This window comes from Athalia rosae, chromosome 5 (assembly GCF_917208135.1).
Source record: "Athalia rosae chromosome 5, iyAthRosa1.1, whole genome shotgun sequence".
In the NCBI taxonomy this organism is placed as follows: domain Eukaryota; kingdom Metazoa; phylum Arthropoda; class Insecta; order Hymenoptera; family Athaliidae; genus Athalia; species Athalia rosae.
In genome coordinates, this window is record NC_064030.1 from 832,108 (window position 1) to 855,736 (window position 23,629).

The 23,629-nt window shown below is 40.1% G+C and overlaps 4 protein-coding genes across 9 annotated transcripts; 2 read left to right on the forward strand and 2 right to left on the reverse strand.

Moving 5' to 3' along the window:
• The first annotated feature begins 129 nt into the window (after window positions 1-129).
• On the forward strand, window positions 130-6,300 carry LOC105691262 (adenylate cyclase type 9). Its single transcript, XM_012409610.3, has 8 exons — window positions 130-431; window positions 843-1,202; window positions 1,264-2,852; window positions 2,930-3,184; window positions 3,267-3,784; window positions 3,862-4,014; window positions 4,097-4,299; window positions 4,406-6,300. The coding sequence occupies exons 2-8, from the start codon at window positions 922-924 to the stop codon at window positions 6,126-6,128; spliced, it is 4,722 nt and encodes a 1,573-aa protein (XP_012265033.2). The 5' UTR covers window positions 130-431; window positions 843-921; the 3' UTR covers window positions 6,129-6,300.
• On the reverse strand, window positions 5,060-14,257 carry LOC105691264 (exportin-5). Of its 4 annotated transcripts, XM_048655684.1 has the most exons (10): window positions 14,119-14,257; window positions 12,865-13,598; window positions 12,479-12,787; window positions 10,887-12,290; window positions 10,534-10,794; window positions 10,340-10,463; window positions 9,912-10,251; window positions 9,482-9,851; window positions 9,180-9,390; window positions 5,060-5,198 (listed from the first exon to the last, which is right to left on the reverse strand). In XM_048655684.1, exons 2-9 carry the CDS (start codon window positions 13,549-13,551, stop codon window positions 9,229-9,231), a joined length of 3,657 nt encoding a protein of 1,218 aa, XP_048511641.1. In that variant the 5' UTR covers window positions 13,552-13,598; window positions 14,119-14,257; the 3' UTR covers window positions 5,060-5,198; window positions 9,180-9,228. The 4 variants fall into 4 exon arrangements, with proteins under 4 accessions (XP_048511641.1, XP_012265035.1, XP_012265034.1 ...); XM_012409612.3 differs by lacking the exon at window positions 5,060-5,198 and having other exon boundaries at window positions 7,042-9,390; window positions 12,865-13,595; XM_012409611.3 differs by lacking the exon at window positions 5,060-5,198 and having other exon boundaries at window positions 7,042-9,390.
• Window positions 14,258-14,343: 86 nt separating this feature from the next.
• Window positions 14,344-15,660, forward strand: LOC105691306 (nucleoporin Nup37). The gene is made up of 4 exons (XM_012409707.3): window positions 14,344-14,511; window positions 14,586-14,783; window positions 14,891-15,258; window positions 15,357-15,660. The coding sequence occupies exons 1-4, from the start codon at window positions 14,344-14,346 to the stop codon at window positions 15,607-15,609; spliced, it is 987 nt and encodes a 328-aa protein (XP_012265130.1). The 3' UTR covers window positions 15,610-15,660.
• Window positions 15,446-23,526, reverse strand: LOC105691305 (gem-associated protein 5). 3 transcript variants are annotated; one of them, XM_048655682.1, is made up of 16 exons: window positions 23,271-23,490; window positions 22,880-23,203; window positions 22,434-22,795; window positions 22,022-22,351; window positions 21,685-21,940; window positions 21,377-21,611; window positions 21,211-21,295; window positions 20,426-21,108; window positions 20,057-20,341; window positions 19,834-19,981; window positions 19,496-19,753; window positions 19,221-19,431; window positions 16,691-16,900; window positions 16,170-16,608; window positions 15,832-16,102; window positions 15,446-15,587 (listed from the first exon to the last, which is right to left on the reverse strand). In XM_048655682.1, the coding sequence occupies exons 1-15, from the start codon at window positions 23,289-23,291 to the stop codon at window positions 15,861-15,863; spliced, it is 4,089 nt and encodes a 1,362-aa protein (XP_048511639.1). In that variant the 5' UTR covers window positions 23,292-23,490; the 3' UTR covers window positions 15,446-15,587; window positions 15,832-15,860. The 3 variants fall into 3 exon arrangements, with proteins under 3 accessions (XP_048511639.1, XP_012265129.2, XP_048511638.1); XM_012409706.3 differs by lacking the exon at window positions 15,446-15,587 and having other exon boundaries at window positions 15,650-16,102; window positions 23,413-23,526; XM_048655681.1 differs by lacking the exon at window positions 15,446-15,587 and having other exon boundaries at window positions 15,650-16,102.
• Window positions 23,527-23,629: the final 103 nt, after the last annotated feature.

Below are 23,629 nucleotides of genomic sequence, written 5' to 3' on the forward strand. Positions count from 1 at the left end.
TTTCACGCCCAAATTCTCTTCATTTAAATTGCACCCAAGTTCAAAATTTTTCCCTGTTAGCGCAATCGTAATCGCCTGCAATGACGTATTTCCTTTTGCAAACTTCTGGGCGGCGTCTGATATGGCCTGATGGCCCCGGGCCGCCACTTTATTAAAAATGGTTGCCCGTTAGTCGAATGTCGAATGAGTTGTGTGCGGGACGGGCGATTCTATTTGAATAATTTCTGTTCGTGAAGTCGGATAATAGCAACTTTTTCATTGTGTAAAACTCTATCGACTCTCAGGATTATCACAAGAACGTTAAAGGTCGAAGAGGTTAGAATGCAGCAAATAGATACAGAGGGTTGATCTGCCGAAAGCTCCAAATGTTCGAAAATGATACGCCGAAATTAACGTCAAGTGTGCCAAAACACCTCTTGAGCTCTAAAAAAGTGAGTTTTACCTTAGGACCCTCCGCAATATCAATGAGCAAATTAATTGATTATACCATGATTGTTATTGAATTCAAAGAAAAATTCTGAGAATCGCTCAAATGAAAATGTAATGCCATCGGCAATTGCATACAGAAATATTGTCCACCTGTCAAACGTTACGGTTGCCTCCCACCATCGTCAAACTCACGCGCTTCCCTTTCCCCCCGCTGTTTTTTTTCTTGATTTCACTGATACAGGTACATTCATGGTCCATATTTCCCTCCACCACATGAACGGTCTGTCACATGTCAGATCTCGGAGCAGAAGATATTAGCTGTCGTCGTATCCACTCTAACCTATGAGTCATTGCAAACAAGGTTAATATCTAATAAAGATTATTTCCAACACGATTTCTATTTTAATTCACAGCACTGGCCCTGCCACGCCCACCGGCAATGCGTTTTTCTCGACTTGTCACAAGCTGTGACATCGTCGACTGTCACTCGACATGACTCCGCCACTGAGTCGGAAACGCGGGTCATCTGTCAGTTTCACTCGAGCAAAAGATGATGCTGAGGATACCGGAGATGAGATCCAAATATCCCTTGCTCCATATATTCAGACATACCTAGCCCACAGTGGTCAAGGGACGGGATGTTGCGGAGTTGGCTTACCTATTCAATTCGAACGAGCTGCACCAAGATCCTGGTGGAATCCAAGATTTGACTCTGAAATACTAGAGGGCCAGTACAAAAGGAGTGCTTATCCTCAAATAAGGCTCAGATTCAGGTAAAAGTGGGAAAAAATGGCATTGTAATGCCCTAGGCTTATGTACCATTTGATTTTGCAGATATGCCCTTGGGTATATTCTTCTTATCTCCATCTCATGGTTGATATACTTTGTCATCGATGGAATTGGAAATGAAAGCAACTCGTCTTGGGCAGCCTTGGCAGTGGCTTTTGGGGCAGTTGGAGCAATGGCTTCGGCCGTTCTATATTTCACCCACACAGACCACTACCGCTGCTATGTGTTACCAACATCTTTGCTAGTCGCATCCGTCTTATGCCTATCATCTTTGTTATTCGTTGTGCTGATACCCCCAGACTCGGATGGACTGAGTCTGGTAGGACACTTTGCCCTGTGTACAGAGATTTTACTCCTTATTTATACCGTCATACCATTGCCGCTTTACGCTTGTGTGGGTATATGTTCTGTTTATTCATTTCTATTTGAATTTTTAACGGCCTACCTTTATGGATCCAGTCAACTTGGTCGGCCTAACTCAGTTAACGATATTAATTTGTACAATAACTTTACTGGGGGTAGTTCAAAATGGAATATTATGGGAAGATCTGATAGCCCTGGCAGGGCAGCAAATTTTCAAAACTCTACTCATGACGGAATGTTGCTGACCAATTCTAACATATCCTCGAGTCTGAGCAATGCAAGTCATGTCTCAGATGTTGATATTACAAGTGCCGATCCCCCTAGTCTGGTGGCGAGATTTACTGAAACATTAAGCAATTCGAAATTAATCTCAACTTTAAACTCGACTGTGATTTCCATGTTTGACAATGGAAGTGTAATCCCAGGTCTAAACGACTCAAACTCACCAATTAATACTAAATCAACTAGCGGCTACATAACTGCAAATATAAGCAACCGGTCATCCTTTCATGGGGCGACTATCGACAGTAAGGCGACAGAATCTGAGTGGAACACATTGACCAGCCTCGCGCCAACTGCTTCACAGAATTCAAGTATTCCGGTTACAGCTGGTTCAGATATGGCCCTTGGACTTATTGAATCAACTATCAGAACGAATCTCAGCCTCCAATCAAGCATTGCGTCTGATAAAACTTCGAATGATGATGGGATCGCAGACGCCTCGAGCGCAATGATAAGAATATTGATGCAGGCGTCGATACATCTGATTGGGCTTCATATTTTAATAATGACATTTGTGCGTATGCGAGGCACTTTTATGAAAGTTGGTCAATCTCTGCTTGTTCGCCGTCAGCTCGAAATGGAGAAACTGCTCAAAGAAAAAATGATTCATTCAGTGATGCCACCAAAAGTTGCTGACTGGCTGATGGAGGAAAGTGAGAGGGAGCGAGAACGAGAGGACTCACTCAAAAAGGGCTCGATTCCTTCCAATCATGCTGACATCCACTCACTCTTCCGCCCTTTCAACATGCATTCGATGGAGAATGTCAGTATATTATTTGCTGATATTGTTGGGTTTACTAGAATGAGCTCTAACAAGACTGCCGAAGGACTGGTGGCCATATTAAATGATCTGTTTGAAAGATTTGACGACCTTTGCGTCCAACATGGCTGTGAAAAGATTTCAACTCTTGGAGACTGTTACTATTGCGTTAGCGGTTGCCCGGAACCCAGGCCCGATCACGCAAAATGCTGCGTGGAAATGGGTCTAGGTACGTTCCTTGATTCGCCTCCCTGGCTGTTCTGAAATATTATTTTTCTCATATATAAAACTTGGTATGATTTTCAGCAATGATAGAAGCGATAAAACAATTTGACATCGAGAAACGTGAGGGTGTTAATATGCGCGTTGGAGTGCATACAGGAACAGTTCTTTGTGGAATCGTGGGTACCAAACGCTTCAAGTTCGACGTATGGTCAAACGACGTTACTCTGGCCAATAAGCTCGAAAGCACGGGTAAACCTGGTCGGGTACACCTCAGCGAAGCAACGATGAGTTTTCTTGGTAATCAGTATCTTACAGAGGATGGCGATATCATCAATGGTGATACTAATTATTTTTCCAAGATGAATTCGATTCACCTATCTTCGATCAAATATATAACAATTAATTTCATACTACACAGGTGTCAAGTCATACTTCATAAGAGGTCGGAAAGCGGATCTCGTCAACCAATTTATGGCAAATGTGGGCAACACTGGCAAGAACCTTGTTTCACCATCGTCGTCATCGTTATCTCCTGCCCCACTGTCGCAAACTCAACCTTTTACACACAATTCTCGTCATCGGTTAGCCTCCTGTAACATTCAGGCAAAAGCCTCAAGGCCTCACTACCTCCACATGGTTACCAGTCCTTCGAGTTACAGAGTAAAGGCAAACTCTTTACCAAGTATACTCGACTCTGACAACGAAGGGGATACAGGGGACGAGAAGGATGACCTGAATAAAAGCCCAACTTCAATTGCGAGTTATGGTAAAAAAAAAACTAAACAAAAACCCTGGCGATATTTACAAAGGCAGAGAACTACCGAGGAAATGACTCCGCTGGAAAAGGAAAAAGGAGAACCAACGAATAATCCTCACCCATATCAACCTGCGCCAAACGCGATTCATGAAGAATCTACAAATGGGTATTACCAAGAGGTAATCATAATTGTAAAATTAGCATAAAATACATACCTGTCACTCGCGTTATCAAATGATGATACAAAATTATTCAGGCACCGGTTGGCAATGCGGTTGAAAGTGACCCCATGCCCGTGTCTACCTCGCCGTTGATGTGCCAAGAATCAGAAAGTCAGGCTCCATCGGTTTCCAGTCGAAAAGATTCTGGAATTCGAAGCACTAGTCGGCGTAGCAGTATTCAGCAACAGGTAAGAGAAAACTCATGCAGACAAATTATATCACTTGACCCATATTTTTCTCGCATTTAACTCGGGATTCTTTTGTCACAAGTTGTACTTCATGAATGGGATGGCCCAGGGAGATATGTTGGGGCACAGGGTGAGCGGTTACTACACGTCGAGTCAATCGACTTTGAACTCTACTCAGGATCATACATCGTCCGTTCCTCCGTATCCGTTTCCACCAGCGGTAACAGATACGTTTGGTGCCTGTTTTCACAAACTACGAAAACAATCCGATCTTCAGTTAATTAGGCAAGTCTTCTTCCGCTTTAAACGGTCTGAACATATTGAGGATTAAATTAAATTTAGTCATTTCGTAATATCAACGTACCTAAACCAGCCCGATGTACTATTTTAGATGTGTCCAGGACAACGTGAGTTCTCAGCGTTCGTATTTCGTGAAACCTCCATTGTCGGGAGTCACTTTATTTTTCAAGAATAAGGAAATGGAACAAGAGTACAGGCAGACAGCCCACAAGGCAAGTCAGGGTTTAGGCGATAATCCGCCGACATTAGCAACATCGCGATTCAACACCTACTTCGATATACTGATATCTGCTCTGGTATTCACCTCCGTCACAATATCACTGTTCTTATTATATCGACCAACGATATACTACATTGTATTTGCGACTGTCGCTACTGTGATCCAGCTCTTCGCAGTTTACCTCTGCATACGGCAACTTTTGAATCCGAACACAACTCACACCACTTTTACCCAAAGCATATTCAAATTCTGCTCCCAGTGGCATCCGTGGCATGCTTGTGGTGCAGTGTTGGTCAGTTTACCGATCGTTTCAATTTTATTAAACTTCACACGTGAAACAGTCAACTCAAAATACGATCATATCGAGTATTGCTACAGCTACTTGGTATTCGTTGGTTTAGTGCACTTCTGTAATTTCACGCAACTCAATTGTTGGATGAAAAACCTCCTCGTCACGGTCACCGGACTGCTATTTATTGGTCTAGTAGCTACTCACGTCTCAACTTGTCAAGAAATTTTTGGTCCCTCACAGCCAGTGACAACTATTGACTCGAATCCACCTTTCAATCCAAACTCTGGACGGCTGGACCTACTGGGTCACCCGAAGAATATGAATTTAACACCTGATCTGAAACCACCATCATTCGAAGCCCTCGATTACTCCCTAGAAAAGAAAGATTCTTCAAATATGATAAAGAGAGGCATCGAGAAGCGTGAGGTCGAGATAATGGCTGACCATTCTCGTATAGTACGAAGCAATGAACGTCTCTACAAATCGGAAATATATCTGGATATGATATTACTTCTCCTCCTGGTGTGGTTTTTGAACCGTGAGTTCGAAATTAGTTACAGACTAAGTTTTCACGGCAACGCAGTTGCTGCAAGAGACAAGGCCCGGGTTCAGTCGATGAAAAATCAAGCGGACTGGCTCCTACATAATATTATACCGAAGTATGTCGCTGATCAGTTGAAAACCACTGCTAAATATTCTCAAAATCACAAGTCAGTCGGCATTATATTCGCAAGTATCGTGAATTTCAACGAACTTTATGACGAATCATATCTAGGCGGTAAAGAGTATCTCCGCGTACTTAACGAGCTTATCGGAGACTTCGACGAGCTCCTTGAGAAGCCGGAGTTTTCAAACGTTGAAAAAATCAAAACTATCGGAAGTACGTTCATGGCTGCTAGTGGTTTGAATCCCCAGGTACGGCAGAGGAACGAACATGAGTATACGCATCTCCATCAACTCCTAGAATTTGCGGTATCGATGCATCGGGTCATATACGATTTCAACCGGGATCTTCTCGGATTTAAATTGATATTAAGAATTGGGTTTAATTACGGTGACGTCACTGCCGGAGTAATCGGGGCCACCAAATTATACTACGATATTTGGGGAGACGCAGTAAATATAGCTTCTCGTATGGATTCAACCGGTGTTGCCGGCAGAATACAATTCGCTAGTAATTGTTTAGACGTCCTGGCAGATCGGTACGACTTCGAACCTAGGGGTCAGGTTTACGTCAAGGGTAAAGATAATATGGATGTTTTTCTGTTGACCGTGAAAGACCCAGGCGGCGAATGCAGTTGAGAGTAAATAATACACTATTACTGTGTTAATAAATGTAAATTGTTAAATCAATTCGACGAGGTACAAGTTATTACTGACGTTTCCTTGATTAACGTTATAGTTGATAACACCGAATCCTACACGCCCTACGATATCGCGGTACGGTCGTTTCAATTATTTTCCTATAAATATACATACACGAATATAGAATAAATATGATACGAAGGTATTTGATCGCCTACCTCGTACCTTTGCAAAAATACCTTGTACCTCAAACTCGGTATGTCCTTGCTCAATTTCAACGGATCAACCCGGTCGTTATGATATATATCTACCAGGATATAATTACTTATCTGTATCAAGATGTAAATTATTCTTTCTATTCCTCGAAAAAAATATATATATATATTTCTTCAACATATTATTTATTGTCATTTCCTAAGAGTAGTAGACGCTTTTAGACAGTTCCTATAGATAGAGGTGTGCATGAATATTCCCTCCTTCACTCACGCTCGCGTGTTCTTTCTTGTTGTTACTGTTGTTACTCTATTTTTGTTATAATTGTTACCATATCATTAATGTCCATATTATTACCTTGATTACTGTTATAAGATGAACCTATGATATACAAATACCCTACGTAGCACTCAATTATTAAACTGTGCCGTATTCTTTGGGTTCGATGCATCAGTTGCCCGATAGCATTCCGATTTTAGTCATTCTGAATTGACGATAGCGAATGATTAAAATTTCAGTTGTACTGGCCGAACCCCGAGACATCGCGTCTGGCATTAAAATCTGAGGAAGCACACGCGGATTGTGAAATTTTTAGCCATTGAAATTTTTAAGGGAGCAATGCATGCCTACCTATTTATTTAATAACATTATTATTTAGTATTTATAAGAGATTTATAAAGTCATCATAAATAGCAAATTGATATCTATATGAAATTATTTTAATCGATGGCGTTGTATACATACTTATTATAGAAAACATATTATATACACACAGAGATATTTTCAAACCTGCATCGTCCAAAGAGACGCGAAAGGTTTTACTTATATATATTATTATTATATTTGTCATTATTATCATTATCATCATCATCATCATCATCGTCATCGTCGCGAAAGTGCCTTCTGATTATGGCAACGATACGCTAAGCGCCAAGTGGTAATAATTCATGTTAATGTAATAATTATATCGCGTAACGTTACTTTAATTCGCGATTAAACATATTGAAATATTTTACAGCCTTAGAAAATAAGAGCACTGAAAAAATATACCTACATGTATTTTTGATTGTAAAAAAGATGATCGTGCTATAAATGTCTGTATGCTGCAAGAAATTTTCAATAAACTTGAACTAAAGCGTATTCGTATACAAATATTTTTTTTCATTTTCGTTTCGTTTCGATATTTGTGTATATCTATTATAAGTGTGATATTGGTACGTACAAAAAATGTTGCAGGCGTCAATTATTAGCCTATTTTTAATTAATATTTATATTATATACATATTTGCAACTAATTAATCGAACGTACAACGGTTGTACAGATTATACTTACAAAATTCTTGAAAAAGAAGCATTCGCGGACAGTACTTAGGGAGTACCATAATGCTTTTGCAAATGAAATTTAACAACTTAAGGTTGAACTTGTTGATTTTCAGATCGTAATATAGCTATGCAGGTTTCAGACGCGAAACAGGCGCGTGGAATGGTAATTGCTCTTCAATATAATTTTACTGGCTTCTGAGATGATCAGCATTTAGGATTCCGCATTGACAACACCTCCTGAGATTAAATTCCGCATTGATACATATCGCGCGTTGATCCCATCTTGCCGCAGAAACTTTTCAGCCCTTGCCAATCGCATATTTAGAAATTCAAGTTTATTGTTACCGCTGTATTTTACGTTAACAGTAGTGTTTGATTTATTATCAATGTTATCAGTGTTAATGTTAATGTTACTATTATAATCATTATCTTTATAGTACAATATACAATTGTATATAAATGTGTATATGTATGTACACTGGCATGATGGGTCCAAGCTAACGCGTGCTATTCAGCAACGAAGGCGCACCTGGCACTGAACTCTCGGGAATGACATAATTGGATTTTACATACTATCACTAGCCTCATCTCATTTTTAACTCATTTCTATTTATTCATTCATTTATTGATAGCCAAACGTAACGAGGATTCAGTCAATATTTTACAAAAAGTGACCTCCAGGGTCAAGCGCGGACGGTAGTATAGTCGACGTCAATCTTGTTCATACCCAAATGCATACGTACCCGGTAGTTCTTATTAGAAAATTTTCGCGGCTTCTTGGATCGCAATGATCACGCGGGGCAGTAACAAATTTTAGAAACCCACCTATTGAATATCCGTTGAAATAGGTCGGTATGCACAACTTATACGACCCGTATATTATCGTCCACCGTTCTTTGTGCGAGGACAATTTATGAATTTTTAGTACACAATTTTATTCGATATCTATAATTTAATAAATAACTATATCTATAGAAAATGTAACAGTACGCGATAGGAAACGAAATTTTCATTACACCAGTATGTTACATGATTCATTTTTTGCCATTCGAATCGACACCATGAAATATATAATCACAGTAGTACTACGAACATAAAAACGTATGACCGCCTCTTACTAGATTGAAGGTGGCGAAAACTGAGAGGAATTGGTTATTTAAATTTTTCTAGCAACACAATGTACGCATACTGTAGTATACTGTAGTATATGTACATTGCACCCATAATATGCCAATAATGCATATCAAGTTGATTTTTTACACAAAATATATTATATTATTAAGTTAGGAACGTGTATGGATGCAGCATGCTTCTGAACGAGAAAAAAAATGAAAAAAAAACAATCAACAACAAAAACAGAGTCAACATAACGTAATATCGAACTTGACGCACAAGATTTCCAGCGATCTATGTGGGTACCATGTTAACGACAAAATCCCTCCCGTCGATCGCGTTCCCCTTCGTCTTTACTTCCAATAAAAATCGTAAATTTTTATAATAACTTATACTCACACAACGAGCTAGACCAATTTTGAAAGACGTTGCGTTCCTGAGCTGTATGCTACGTGGGTCCTGCGAAAAGTGCTGTAAGACCCGTTTCGGAAGGACCGTTCGAAATTTCATCGACGCGAAGCGATCGTGATTTACCAGTCACCTCCAGTCGTGGTAGATTATCAATCTTCACCTCTTTACGGAATAATTGACCCATACTTCTACCTATCAACTGTAACAGCAACGGAATAATGCGTCGATTCATGAAATGGAATTTTTTGTTTCAACTAACCACCAGTTCCATTCGACCCCCAAAAACTCACCTGATTGGTAATTTTTTTGAATAGGTCCTTCTTTCCTTTTTCAACTTTGTTTCCTTTCGCGCTAACCACCGTCATTTTTTCGTCGAACCTTTGCAGATCGGCTGGGTTTACACCAGGTATTTGTTGCATCACCTCAATTATGTTAGGAAATTTGGGCCTGAGGCATTCGTAGATCTGTGCTCCCAGCGTTATGAGAGATCCTTGATTAGCGTCATGTTGACCGTGTAATTGCAGTCCTTGAAGGACAGCAACCATTACGTGAGCAGCCATTGCTGGCGTTAGACTTCCGTCGACAGCTAAAGCTCGTACAATAGGCCCGGTGAGCGTAGTTGCTCTGAGACTAGCATTTGAGTCATTCCAAGATAATGCTCTATAAGAAGGTGAAGAAATGAGAAGGAGTTAGGGGTTGAAAAAGAGGCAAAAAACTCACCCTAGAACGCAGAGCACTACACTGTGGCAGGTGGATGGATGTCGTAGTACAAGGGTCCCAAGCTCACTGACTACTTCGGCAACAATACTGCTACCCCTTGTCGATGGTGCATCAACAGCCATTCCGCTGCTGTCTTGTTCCATAAAGTCTGACGGAGAAGCGTCACTCGCTGCACCACCGACAAGAGCCACCTTCAGCACATCGACGAAGTCTCGGGTCAAGTTTCTGTTTAACATATCATCGATCACCTCTTGAACATTTGTACAGTTCTCCTCGTCGAATCCTCCTGATTCATAAAGCTGAGTCATATACTGCCACTTGGCTGTTAATCTCTGGCACACTGCAAGACAAATATACGTCCTGTTCATTCCATTCTACAAGAAATATTATTCTTCCTACAGTATTATTTATTTGTATATTTTACGCACTGTGAGTTGAGACATGGGCTAAAACAGGGATGAGCACTGTCTCGTAGTAGGCAGGTGGGCAAAAATGGATGAACGGTTTCATGAATACCCGTATTATTGGTCGGAGTCTGTAATCTGGGATCACCTGAAAGATGGAAAATAAAGATAGAGATACGTGTATAAGCAAGATAGGCATGTAATTCAAAATGAAATACCTCCATATTTGAAAATACAGAATTAAGCAGTGCGGGTGCAAGTCCTGATAGCTGATAAAAGTCACGACCGATTGTGTGGCACCCACTTCCTAGCATGTGGTAACAGGTATCATGAACGTTTGAAAGAAACGTTTGCATTCGAACCAATGGTGCTACCGATGTCTGATCTGAATCAGCAGCATTGTTGTCACTGTTCGATGCGTTTACTCCAAGGAGATTTGATTTTTCTGATTCTAGGAGTCCATGAGCGGATCGATATCCCTGTTAGCCATAAACACAGAATAACGTGAATCAATAAAACTGCAGAGGTGACAGTTTGATAAAAGTGTGGAGTAGTAAATGATTTTATTTACCTCGGACAATAGAGCAAGTGCTTCGGGTGTGAAGAGTGCGTTGGTTGCCCTTAAGAGAGCAAATAGCGTTGGTAGAACTGGGATCACATGTGGGCTTGAAGGATTTCTGTAAACTGGGTTACCACTTTCACTGAGAGCTGCCAAAAAGCCACCTCTGGAGGCACGATCAGGATCTTCGGGTACCGAACAACGTTTTACAACACTTAATATTGTGGCAAGACAAAATACAAGATCTGCCCGATTTTTTCCAGTCGGATCTTCCATGTTGCACTCGATCGGTGCTCTGTCAAGACCAACGAACCGCATGAATTCAATTGGTCCTTTGAACGCCTCAGTGCCAATGTCGACAAACCGGGACGATCCTTGACCGATGACCTCGGAAACGAACCGTGTTTGTCTCTCGTAATCACAGAAATGATTTGATATCAATAAAAGTGCTTCATATAATGTAACGCCCTCCATTTTTGTTAGTTGACTGGCTTCCTGTACTAGCCCTAAGACGGTAGTGTGGATCTGTTCGAAAACTGGGAGAAGTAGGAGAGGATATTTCAATCCAATCTTCACCATAAGACTCGCAGCATGACGCCGGACATTCTTCACCGCCCTGGACCTATTGTCTTTCGTATCACCACGTCCTTCGAATACCAAAGCTGCAAAAATCTTTTCCAATACCCTCGGCAGTATAGTTACACCAGGCATTTCCATAGAACCCGTGGACATGGATAGAAAGACAAATAATGCACTTATACATGACAATAGAGCAGATAACAGCCAGGGATCAAGCGGAGAGTAACTTAAACACAATTCCAACAGTTGAAGGCCAGTCTGTACACTTGGTCGCTCATTCACGTGAAGTATCCGTGAAGTTACCGAATCTAGAGCTTGTGCAAGGGCTTCCCATTCAAGGTATACCGGATCATTTGGATTACTCTCATATCCTATATCTGTAAGCCCTTTCGTTATTTTAGCCGTCAGCCATTGCTGGACATAAGCAAAGGTTACCAAGGGTGCGACCATTGTTGCATGGCGAAACCCTTCAAGCAGATCCATTCTCAATCGATGGAAGAAGACGTTGAACTCTTCTTCAGAATCATAGTCTGCCAAAGGATAGGCAACTGTCCTGTTTGTAGGCCTACCGTTTGCGTAGGACAGTTTGATAAGCTTAGGGGCCGTGCTCTCAACGAACTTTGGTACATAAGTCAGCAGCAAAGGGTCTGTCTTGATCTGGTCATGTTTGAACAACATTACCCATATGGTATTGGCCATGTGTGATAACGTTAGGCTAGAATGGGTTGTAAACGTCATCACAGCATCCAAGTAGAGATTGAAGTGGGCCGGGCATACCGTAGATCCATCTTCCTTACCCCAAAGTGAACAAAGTTGCCACGCCATTCCAGTTAGTACCTATGAATAATAAGAGCTATTTTTACTGGTCAACTTGCCATACTGATAATGAGCGTAGAATTCGATTACTCTGTGTTCTTGGTGGCACAAAAATTGCGCATAATCCATGCTAAGTTCATCATTATTGCAGAAAGTTTGCACGGTATATAGTCAATTAATTACAGAAAACTGTTCAAGAGCTTGCATACCTGAATCAGCTTCTTCAAAAACAAGTAACGATTTTCATCACAGTTATTAGGTCCTGGTGGGGACACAGGTCCAATTGCAGCACTGTAAATGCATCTAAGTGCCTCTTCAGAGTAAAGAATCATCAATTGTTTTCTATCCTCAGCTTTACCCTTACGATTGACAATTTGCAAGAGACATTCAGCTGCAGGGCATTGAAATGTAGGGTTGCCAAGGAGTACGCACAGAATATGCAAAAGTCGGCCAGCCTCAGTCATCATATGCCCAATAGAGACCCATTCAACAAATCCTGTCAGAGTAAGCAGAACCACCTGAAATATAAAGGACAGTCGCAACTATAGCAAGGGCGTTGGTACTGTGCCTCGAATTACAATAAGCATTAACTTACTTGAACAACTTTTCCATGGGCGGCGGCTTCATTAATACGACCTAGGCCACTTGTTTCTTGAAACTTTGTAAAATGCTGCTCTATCAGTCTTAGAAAAAAAGTAAATATCTCTGCCATATTTGTAGTTAGTGCTTGGTATATGTCCTTCCTCCTTTGATTCGATTCTAACGTCTGCAAAAGGGCTACATCTTCAACCAGTCTTAAGAACACTAGGAGAACCAGCTCAGTTTGGCTTTCCCCCCTGGTACAAGCTTGACTCAGTTCAGCTAATAGCGTAGGCCATTGCTGAGGCCATTCTCTTTTGATCATCTCTACAATGACTCTGGACAAGGCATCCTTTATATGGGTTTCTTCTTGTAACAGAGGCTCGGTACCATCTTGGAGTAATTTCATGGCATTTTCTTTGATGAAAATTTTTTCAGGCTGCGACATCTGGGTCCATCTATACTTAACACAGTGTTCCATCAGCTGCAGCCCAAAATGTCGCACCACGGAGCTAGTGTTTGTACATTTTTGAGCAAGAAAAAGACCACATTGTGCACATAAAGGAGAGGATTCTTTGAAACGTTCACACGCTGTGTAGGCTTCTAGGCGTTGTTCTTGTGGTACACCAGGTGACATCATCACTTCCACAACCCGGGCAAGTTCAGCTGATATTTGGGCAACATCACCCGCCCCTGCATCCATTCTGCCTGGAATGATGGAATCTATTACGATAGTCAGGTGTCTTGCTACTGAAACAAGTTGAAGAAATTTTTTCTTTGATTTGTCCAATATATGAACTTTTGAAATTTTGGTGTCAATTGCATCAGAGATGCAACCACCAGGTCACAGATAACCACATACTGTGACTGCTTATACCTGAGAAACAGTAGGAAAATTTAGTAGACTATGTAGTTTTTTTTGTAGGGAACAACGGAGCATTAATCTCCCTTCAGGCCCTTCCAATTTCAACGTTTTTTGATTCATTTATAAAACAAATCGGGCCAATCGGTAAATTTATTACGAGCTGCTAATACAGCATGTACGAGGCATGTGGATTCTGGGGGCATGCCGCATGCACGTCGCCCGTGCCGCCGACCATGCCTCGTCCAGCCTTGACAGCACCACAGATCTATACTGATTACGATTTCGCTACGCCGTTGAACGGGATGTTTTTAATGAGGATATTTTACTTTGAGAGAATTAGTACAGAAAATTTCAATTGAAATAATCAATGATATATATTTATTATTGAAAAATGTATCTATTTACCCAAAGTGATTGCTCCGCGATGCGGCACGCTGGCGGCTGAAGGATGCGCGTTTGGAGTTTGTGCTGCGACCTGCCGATGAGCTATGCAAACCCGATTCAAATTACCCTATACCAACCCCAACCCGTCAACAGTTCCGTGATGCCGGTTACGGTGTGATTTCTTTATAGAGTAACCTACCAAGTGAAACGAGCCGTGATTATCCAAACCTAACTAAAAATTCTTTAATGATTAACTCTACTGTCATGGAAGAAGTCTTGGAATCTCCACCTACGTACAAGCTTAATTTGGCTGAGCAGATTTATTGCGTTGAACTGTCACCTTACGAATGGTCGCAGCATTTGATATGCGTGGCCCTAACCGGCAAAATTACCATTGCCATAATCAAATTTCAGGTAGTTCACGACAGCATCACGTGTACTCGTTTACTTTATAGTCAATATAAGGTCTTACTGTTATATTATTGTAGGACGAAGACGATGACATCGAAGACATTGATTATAATCCCATTCGAACATTTCACCATGAAGCCAGAGCTCATGCCCTTTCCTGGAGTCCAAGAACGTCCCTAAGTGTTGTGCCAAAAATTATTGCATTTGGCGTGGCAGGGGCAGATTTCAAAATCCGATTGTACAACAGTAATTTGAATGAGCTCAATACCTACCAGGTGAGAAGTGGTGTATTCACATCTATAGCATCTTGTGAGATACTAGTCTCACATGGATCAAATCCCGCTGTCTGGACTCTAGAATGCAGCTCACATCTACTTGAAAGGTTCTAGAGGGCCATAAGGATTACGTCAACTCTATTGCTTTTGAACCTGAAGGTGATATCCTAGCCTCAGTCTCAGACGATCACACCTGTAAGCTTTGGGACATAAAAGAGGATAACAAATGCCATGTCACATTCTACCTGACTTCGCCAGGAGTTACTGTCTGTTGGCATAAAGAAGAGATCGGTAAACTATTAGTTGCTGAAAAAAATGGACTTATACGAATGTACAACGTCATAAGCCAGCAGGCAATATTATCTCTTGATGCCGGAGTTACACCTTTGATGGCTGCAGATTGGGGCCCAAACCCACTCAAAGTGGCAGCTTTAGCTGCTGGGGAGCTGTTGGTATGGGATGTATTGAGACCAAGGTGAGATGCATATTTTGTGAACTGATATCAACCTTATTAAATACAGTAAGTTTTTTCAGTGCTAAAAAATCTTACTTGAATAATTTTATTCGTTGCAGTCGTCCTGTGGAATCTAGTTTGTTACACGTAGAAGGAGGTCAGATGATCAAATTTTGTACTTCGGGAGAAAATACCATAGCTACTATTGGCAGACCAGAGAATTGTGTAAAAGTGGTCAACTTGAAATCAAAACAAGTAATCCTGAATGGCAAAGTGCAGCTGATAGGTGGACTTAGCTGGCACCACAAGTTGCCTTATCTATGTGCTGGCAGCGATAGGGAATTATATTTCTGGAAAGCAAATGTGAAATGAATTTTGTCTCAAGCCGATTGTTTTAATAATAAATCCGAAGTCCCAAACCGATTTTTACTAAGGGTTTGTTTAGTTTACTGAATCTATTACAGTCAATCGGATCAATGGTAAGCATGCGCCACAAATGTCTAATATATTAGAAATCAACAACATCGCTCGCCAAATTGGTAAATCCAAGGAATACGCGTTACGGGGCAACTATCATTCATTGCAAAAGTTCACCTCAAAATGCTAATGCAAGTCAGACAGTTTTAAGACGTTGCCTCTGTCCAAGCACGAGTTACCAGCTGCTTAATTTTCTCTTCAATTTCGCCTTCAAATACGATACTTATTACTTCCTGTGCTTTACTGTAAACCATGACAGGATTAGGAGTATAGAGACGTTCGGTATGGAACTTCTCTTTCTCACGCCGAATTTCTGCAAGTCGTTCCATGTGATTTCCAATATCTTTCTCAGAGTGCCCATTCATTTCTCCAACTTTTTGCAACTTTCCTGTGGAATACCATTCCATGAATCGGGACATCAATCCATATCCTGGTATAGAGAATATTTTACTTACCCATATTGAGGACCAATAAACCTTCAAGTTTGTTAATTTCAGCAGATAAAACTTTATGTCTGACTGCTTGTTTGTCCAAGGCATCGTCGATTGTGTCCTCTATGAATGATGCGACAAGCTCACGTTTACCTTCCAATTCTGCTTGTTGGAGATCCGAATCAAGAAGCCAATTCAAGACTCCGTAACACCAGAAGGCTCTTAAGCTCTTTCCGAGACCTGTCGATTTTATGTTTAAGATGCTATTTAACTGTGACAGCAACTTTGTCATAAGATTTCTTTGTCCTTCTTTAGAATCTGTCTCAGATTCCCCTCTCTGCAAATGCTTTGCTGCTTCAAACCTATAGATGATTTCTAATGCGGTGACCAAATGATGCAGTTTCTTTTCAAGTTCAACGCATACCGTCGCTAGAGCTATTTGCCCACAAATCTTAACCCAAACCTACGAATCATAAGAGGTATATCACTAATGTTAACACTGGATGGTGAATTTTAGAAGCAGAGCAAATATGAACATCATTTACCGTTCGCTCATTCTCGGAGATCTGCAGGTTCTCTGAATTTTTCAACAATTTGGCATAATAATACTTGTTGCAGTTGGAATACTGATTTGATAAATTTTTAAGTATACATTCTGTAGCATTTCCTTGCAAACAATTCCAAATACTTTGGTTGTCGCAATTTTGAAAAATCCTGTCCATCTCCTTGAGTGCAGCAACTTTCACTTCGCAGTGCTAATTTCAGTTGTCATATGAGTTGCGTTCGTTTTTTGTGGTGAATAAATAACGATTGCCTACTAGGGTGGGTTGAAAAAAATTTTTATTTATCTTCTTAATGTTGAAAAAATTCTTTACTTGATATTTTGAGGTAGCCCACTCGTTTTTTGAATAAATAATTAATCAAGTGGGGTACTTCTAGCAAAGAAAATTTTTTTTTCGGTCAAAAATCATAGAAAATATCTAAAAATTGTCGATTATGATTGTTTTTTAGTCGTTCACTGTTCAAAATTTTTTTCCTATTATTTTTGTAATTCAAGTACAAAATCAAAAAATAACATGCTCTTTTTTTGAGTTAAAATTGAAGTTGAGTCGGGAGCCCGAGCTTTGCTGGAGTCAGGTAGCCAGCAGCATAGCGCTTTGTTGTGAGACGTCACCTTCGGGGCTGAGCAGAGGTGACGCCCCATAACAAACCGCGCGCCCGTGGCTACCTGACTCCAGCTAAGCTCGAGCTCCTCGTAGACCGAGAAATTCGAATATTTCGACCCATGCATGGATTGCGACGAATCAAAGTGGGTCTACGACTAAAACCAATCGATATGTCCTATAATTTTTCTGCTCCCAACAGCGAATAATTGATGATTACTCGATCGATTGCATGAGTAGATGATTTTGGCTTTCAGATTTGGATTCCTGAGCTGATTATACGTGAGATTACTCTTGAAGAACCCAAGAACAAATTCGATTTTTGAGCAAAAAATAAATCATTATTTTAATTGGGTTTAATATGCTTTTCTTACGTATTTTGACTTCAGGAATCCGAATCTGAAAGAAAATTTGATCTATCTCTAAAATTGACCGAGTTATCGCTAATTTTCAGCTTTTTGGGGTCAAAAATAAAAAATTCATTTTTTAGTCTATCTTAATGTAATTTGAGCTCAGGAATCCGAATCCGAAAGAAAAATTGACCTATCTGCAAAAATGACCGAGTTATCCCTATTTTTTCGCATTTTTTGGCATAAATTTGAGGATATCTCGAAGGGAAAAAATCGTAGCTCAATTTGGACAACGGATTCGTGTTCCTGAGGTCAAATTACATAAGAAAAGTGCCATACGATCAATTTTAAAAAATAAAAATTTTTGGTCAAAATTTGAAAAAATCGTAAGGGGTACCCCTTGGAAAAATCTCAAATTTTGGCCAAAATTTTTTATTTTTTAAAATTGATCGTATGGCACTTTTCTTATGTAATTTGACCTCAGGAACACGAATCCGTTGTCCAAATTGAGCTACGATTTTTTCCCTTCGAGATATCCTCAAATTTATGCCAAAAAATGCGAAAAAATAGGGATAACTCGGTCATTTTTGCAGATAGGTCAATTTTTCTTTCGGATTCGGATTCCTGAGCTCAAATTACATTAAGATAGACTAAAAAATGAATTTTTTATTTTTGACCCCAAAAAGCTGAAAATTAGCGATAACTCGGTCAATTTTAGAGATAGATCAAATTTTCTTTCAGATTCGGATTCCTGAAGTCAAAATACGTAAGAAAAGCATATTAAACCCAATTAAAATAATGATTTATTTTTTGCTCAAAAATCGAATTTGTTCTTGGGTTCTTCAAGAGTAATCTCACGTATAATCAGCTCAGGAATCCAAATCTGAAAGCCAAAATCATCTACTCATGCAATCGATCGAGTAATCATCAATTATTCGCTGTTGGGAGCAGAAAAATTATAGGACATATCGATTGGTTTTAGTCGTAGACCCACTTTGATTCGTCGCAATCCATGCATGGGTCGAAATATTCGAATTTCTCGGTCTACGAGGAGCTCGAGCTTAGCTGGAGTCAGGTAGCCACGGGCGCGCGGTTTGTTATGGGGCGTCACCTCTGCTCAGCCCCGAAGGTGACGTCTCACAACAAAGCGCTATGCTGCTGGCTACCTGACTCCAGCAAAGCTCGGGCTCCCGACTCAACTTCAATTTTAACTCAAAAAAAGAGCATGTTATTTTTTGATTTTGTACTTGAATTACAAAAATAATAGGAAAAAAATTTTGAACAGTGAACGACTAAAAAACAATCATAATCGACAATTTTTAGATATTTTCTATGATTTTTGACCGAAAAAAAAATTTTCTTTGCTAGAAGTACCCCACTTGATTAATTATTTATTCAAAAAACGAGTGGGCTACCTCAAAATATCAAGTAAAGAATTTTTTCAACATATGACAAATTTTCTTTCTTTATGAAGTACAAATTCAGCTCCTATGCTAAGAAAATAAAAAAAAAATTTTTTCAACCCACCCTATTGCCTACGTCAATTTTTTATGGATAGTTACCTGAATTTGTGGAAAAGACTCAATTAGTTGTTCTGCTGCAGTATAATCAGCCTTCAAGAGAGCCTCTGTTACAGCTCTTTCAGCCAATTCTAATCCAAATTCATCGTCCCCTGATTTCAACGCTAGTTGAGTAGCTACTTCCAGACTTCTTATGTCATTCCGACGGCCTAATAACTTTGCAGCTTCCTTTAGGTTACCCAGTTTAATGTAACTGGAATGCATAAATAAAGAGTTAATAATTCTTGATACTGTACAATTATAACATCTAAACCTACCAAAGAGCAGCATCTTCAAACTGTCCTTTCGTAGTTGTGTGGATTGCCCATGTCTCCAATAAACTATCTATTATTGGATCAGATTCAGCAAGCTTACATCTTGCCAATACGTAAGCTTCCCTTAACATCTTAGCATCCACAAACACCTGAATTGCACGTTCAATTTTGTGGATGCACAAAAAGTAAGATGCCGCTTTACGATAGTTTCCCTCTGACTCGAGTTGCTTGGCATAAGTTTCGCACATCTCCTGCCAGACTCTGAAAAGACAGAAAAAGTATACCACAGGAATCTTGCTGGTCACAACAATTTTTTTGTGTATGTAATTTCGAATACCGACCTAAACGAAAGACTCGGTGCTAGTGAAACTAAAAAATCATTTAGTTGACCTCGTTTGGTAGCATCTTGCAAACTTTGCTTCAAATTATTAGACCACAGATCCATTTCCACAACTGTGTCGTAATGGCCTGTCTTTGTATGAGCAGATTCTGAAAGGGAGATTTAAGATTAATTTATAGCATTAAAATTGCAATGGTGCGAACACATGGAATGTTGAGGCATACTTTCGATTTCCAGTAGATTTAAAACGTTTTCCTTGCTTCCAAATATGGATAGGCCGTTTGAAATCTCCTTATTTTGGGTTTCGCTGCTAGCCACATCGTTCGCTTCTTCAGCGGTGACCAGATCCTGCTCTATATTGGATTTTTGGCACGAGATTCCTACCATCTCCATAACCGATTTAAGTTTAGATTCCTTACTACCCGTAGAGTTGGTTAATACTGTAAAGTAGGTGGCTTGTTTACCCTTCTTCCGATTGATCTGATTTGTCGTCAAGCTTCTTTTTATTTCTATGATGAAATTGCACAATAGTTATAATGAATAATGACAGGTACTTCATATTAGTAACGTACTTCAAGTTCCATGATTAGTACCTTTGTCGGTTGGCGCGGATCCGACGTTTCCTACATCTATGGCGTTATCATCCTGTCCGTTCGTGATTTGTTCAGGATCGCTGGTTAGATCAGTGGTCTTGTTAGCCTTAGTTTTTTTTTTTTTCGTTCTCACTTTTTTGGGTTTCACAGAATTTTCAGTAGGCATCATAACTTTTTGTTTTGAGAGCCGCCATATCCTAACAGTGAAATCTGCCGAGCCTGTTATAATCAAGTCTGGATCAAAGGGGCTCCAAATGCAACAATGTACAGGACCGTAGTGACCTGTATACGTTCCAACTAACTCCTTTGTTTCTATCTTCCAAACTTGTACCCGGTTGTCATAACTCGCCGACGCCAGATATCCACTGATATGTGGATTCCAAGCTAAGGCAACAACTTTTGCGGAATGTCCATCTAATGTCGCAACAATTTTATGCGAGGGTTTGTCATCAGCTGTTTTGTCTGAGCCATCTATTGTAGAACAGTCCTCAGCTGGTTCAATAAACTCCAATATAGTGATCGTGGGTGAATTAGTTGCTACAGCTAATTGATGGCGGAGAGGAGAAAGACTCAGGTCGGTCGCAGTGCTCTCCGGATGCCACACCAGGCGCTGGACAGCCCGTTTCAATGAATAAATTACCGATCCCCATGAGACTAGATTACGGTTCAAGAATGATACTGCTCTGTGGAAGTAAAAGGGAATCAGTGTCTCTGTGGTCATTAGCAACAGATCTTGGACTGGCTAGTTTTAGACGAATATTTGACTTATGTTTTTGATAACACACCCATTTTCGAAACCAACAGCTAGACATGAGCCATCTTGTTTCCAAGCAAATTCCGTACAATTCTTTTTTATGACAGATGTTGGGACTGCGACAAAGAGGACACAAATAAATATTGTCTTTGTATATAGGTAATTTTCATGTAATCTCTTATCGCTTTTATACGAACCTCCATTTGGTTTTTCAGGATCGTAATAAACTAACTCTCCATCACCGCAAGAATACAGTACATGATCGGTTTTTCTTGTTGGGTGTGGACCCCAACCAAGAGCATATAGAGTGTGCCTATGATAGTTTCTATACAGGATTGGGGGTTTATTAGGTGAGTTTGTATCAAATACACCCACACGACCTTCTGAGGTACCAAAGGCTATTATGTTCTCCTTTTCAGGATGCCATGATACCTAAAATTCATCAGGGACAATTTGTAAAGAATGGTATTTCAGATTAATTTCAGTAGGTATTAAAACAGCTCACCGCCATAATTTTTCCTTTAATTTTTTGCCAAAGAACAGTAACATCGAAAGTATTTTCATGAGGTTCGCATAAATTCCAAAGTCTTAGCATTGCATCCCCCACACCAAAAGCAACTCTAGATGTGTCTAGGGGAGAGGGAGCTATGCAGTACGTATATCCACCTTGAGTAGGAATATTGTACGTCATTTTTACATCGGTTCCCTTTATTGTGCAGCAAACAACCCAACGATCTTGAGCCAAAGTCCACACAGTTATGCTATAATAACGAATGGGAGCAGATATCAGAATTGTTCAAAAAGAACTCAAGAGTTGGGGTGAATGAAAGGTGTGCTCATACCTTTGGGAATCTTTGGATCTCCAATTACTTTGCTCAGCTCCCGTTGCAGTTTGAAGACCAGCAATACAAGAAGGCCCTCTCACATGATATCCGTGAATTAGCTTACACACTGGTTTTGACTTTGAATTCGCCGTCAGATCCCATGATATTAATTCACCCCAAGACAAACTACTGAGTAATAACTTTGGTGTTATCCAACATACAGCTGTCCAATTCCCAGTGTTCCACCCCATTTTACTTCTGTGCTGATGTGAATTGAGAGGCATATTCGGCAATGTAAGTTCTATCTGATATCTACCATCACTGCCAGCCCGCCAGATGAATATTGATCTACATAAAACGGTCCAACAGCAATGTGAAAATAATCTAAGGGTGACATGAGTTCTATTTTGCCAAAATTATCAGAACGTACCTGTCTTTGCCTCCTGATGCCAGTAAAAGATCTTTGGTATCAGTTCCAGTGATAATATTTGTATCTACTGGACACCAGGAGAGGCTGGTGATTTCAGTATCATGGCCTCTCAGTTTATAGACAATTTTTCCATTGCCATGAATGTTGACAATGTATATCAGTCCACTTTTTGTACCAATTGCTACAAGGTCTGGATCGTGGGGGCAACATAATATACAGGTCGCCGTCAACTTACCCAGGGAAATTTGGTGTGCAATATTAAGGGCAATATTCCAGATAACTAGGAATCCATCTGTGCTGATGCAGCATACTATATTAGGGTCTGCTTTTGACCAATCGACTCCCACAACTTTTTGATGTATCTGAGCATATGGAAAATAACTTTTAGGAAATAAGGTCAAGAATCTGTTGACTGAGATATTAGTCCTTATAAAAGCCCTACCTACCTCCGCATAGTAATGAGCCATTACTGCGCTTTTTGAGCATAAGTCCCAAATTCTAACAACATTTTCATCGCCACCAGACACTAGTAGACTTTGATCTGGTTCTCCAAACCTTGGAGAAAAAGCCAGTGACGTTACTCTATCAATGTGAGCATCTGGTAGAATAGAATAGTTCAAAGTTTTTTTGTCTTGTTCTGAGACAGCAATTACGATTGCATTTCTTGCACCCCAGGCAACAGTTCCATCCTTAGCACATGCTAAAATGTTTCCTAGATACCAGTTTGGCGATGGGGGTAAAGTGGCTTCATTCATCGTGATTTTTCTTATCTAAAAATCACATTCAGACGGTTCAACAATCAAGTTTTATGAAGCACTCAATTTCATTTGACCTAACCTGATGCTCGTACAGGTACATGCAGAAATGATGTACAATTAGTATATTCCCCCATATGACAAAACGAACGTTAAAAGTGTGAGAGCACAGTATGTTAAGAATTTAACGGTCAAGTATTATACATATTTATTTTCGTACTTACCTAGTATATTTCTTACCGAATAAACTTGTATTATCACACGTGCTATCACGCTGTCACTACGTTTTGCAAACGAATCAAATACGAATACAGTCGTTACGACTGATCGAAGGGACGTACGTACAGTAGAATCGATCTTTGACACATGCGCATTACTGAACTCGTGATCGCACGGCATATTTTTGAAATTCAAACTGAAAAATCCGGTTGCTAGTTACGC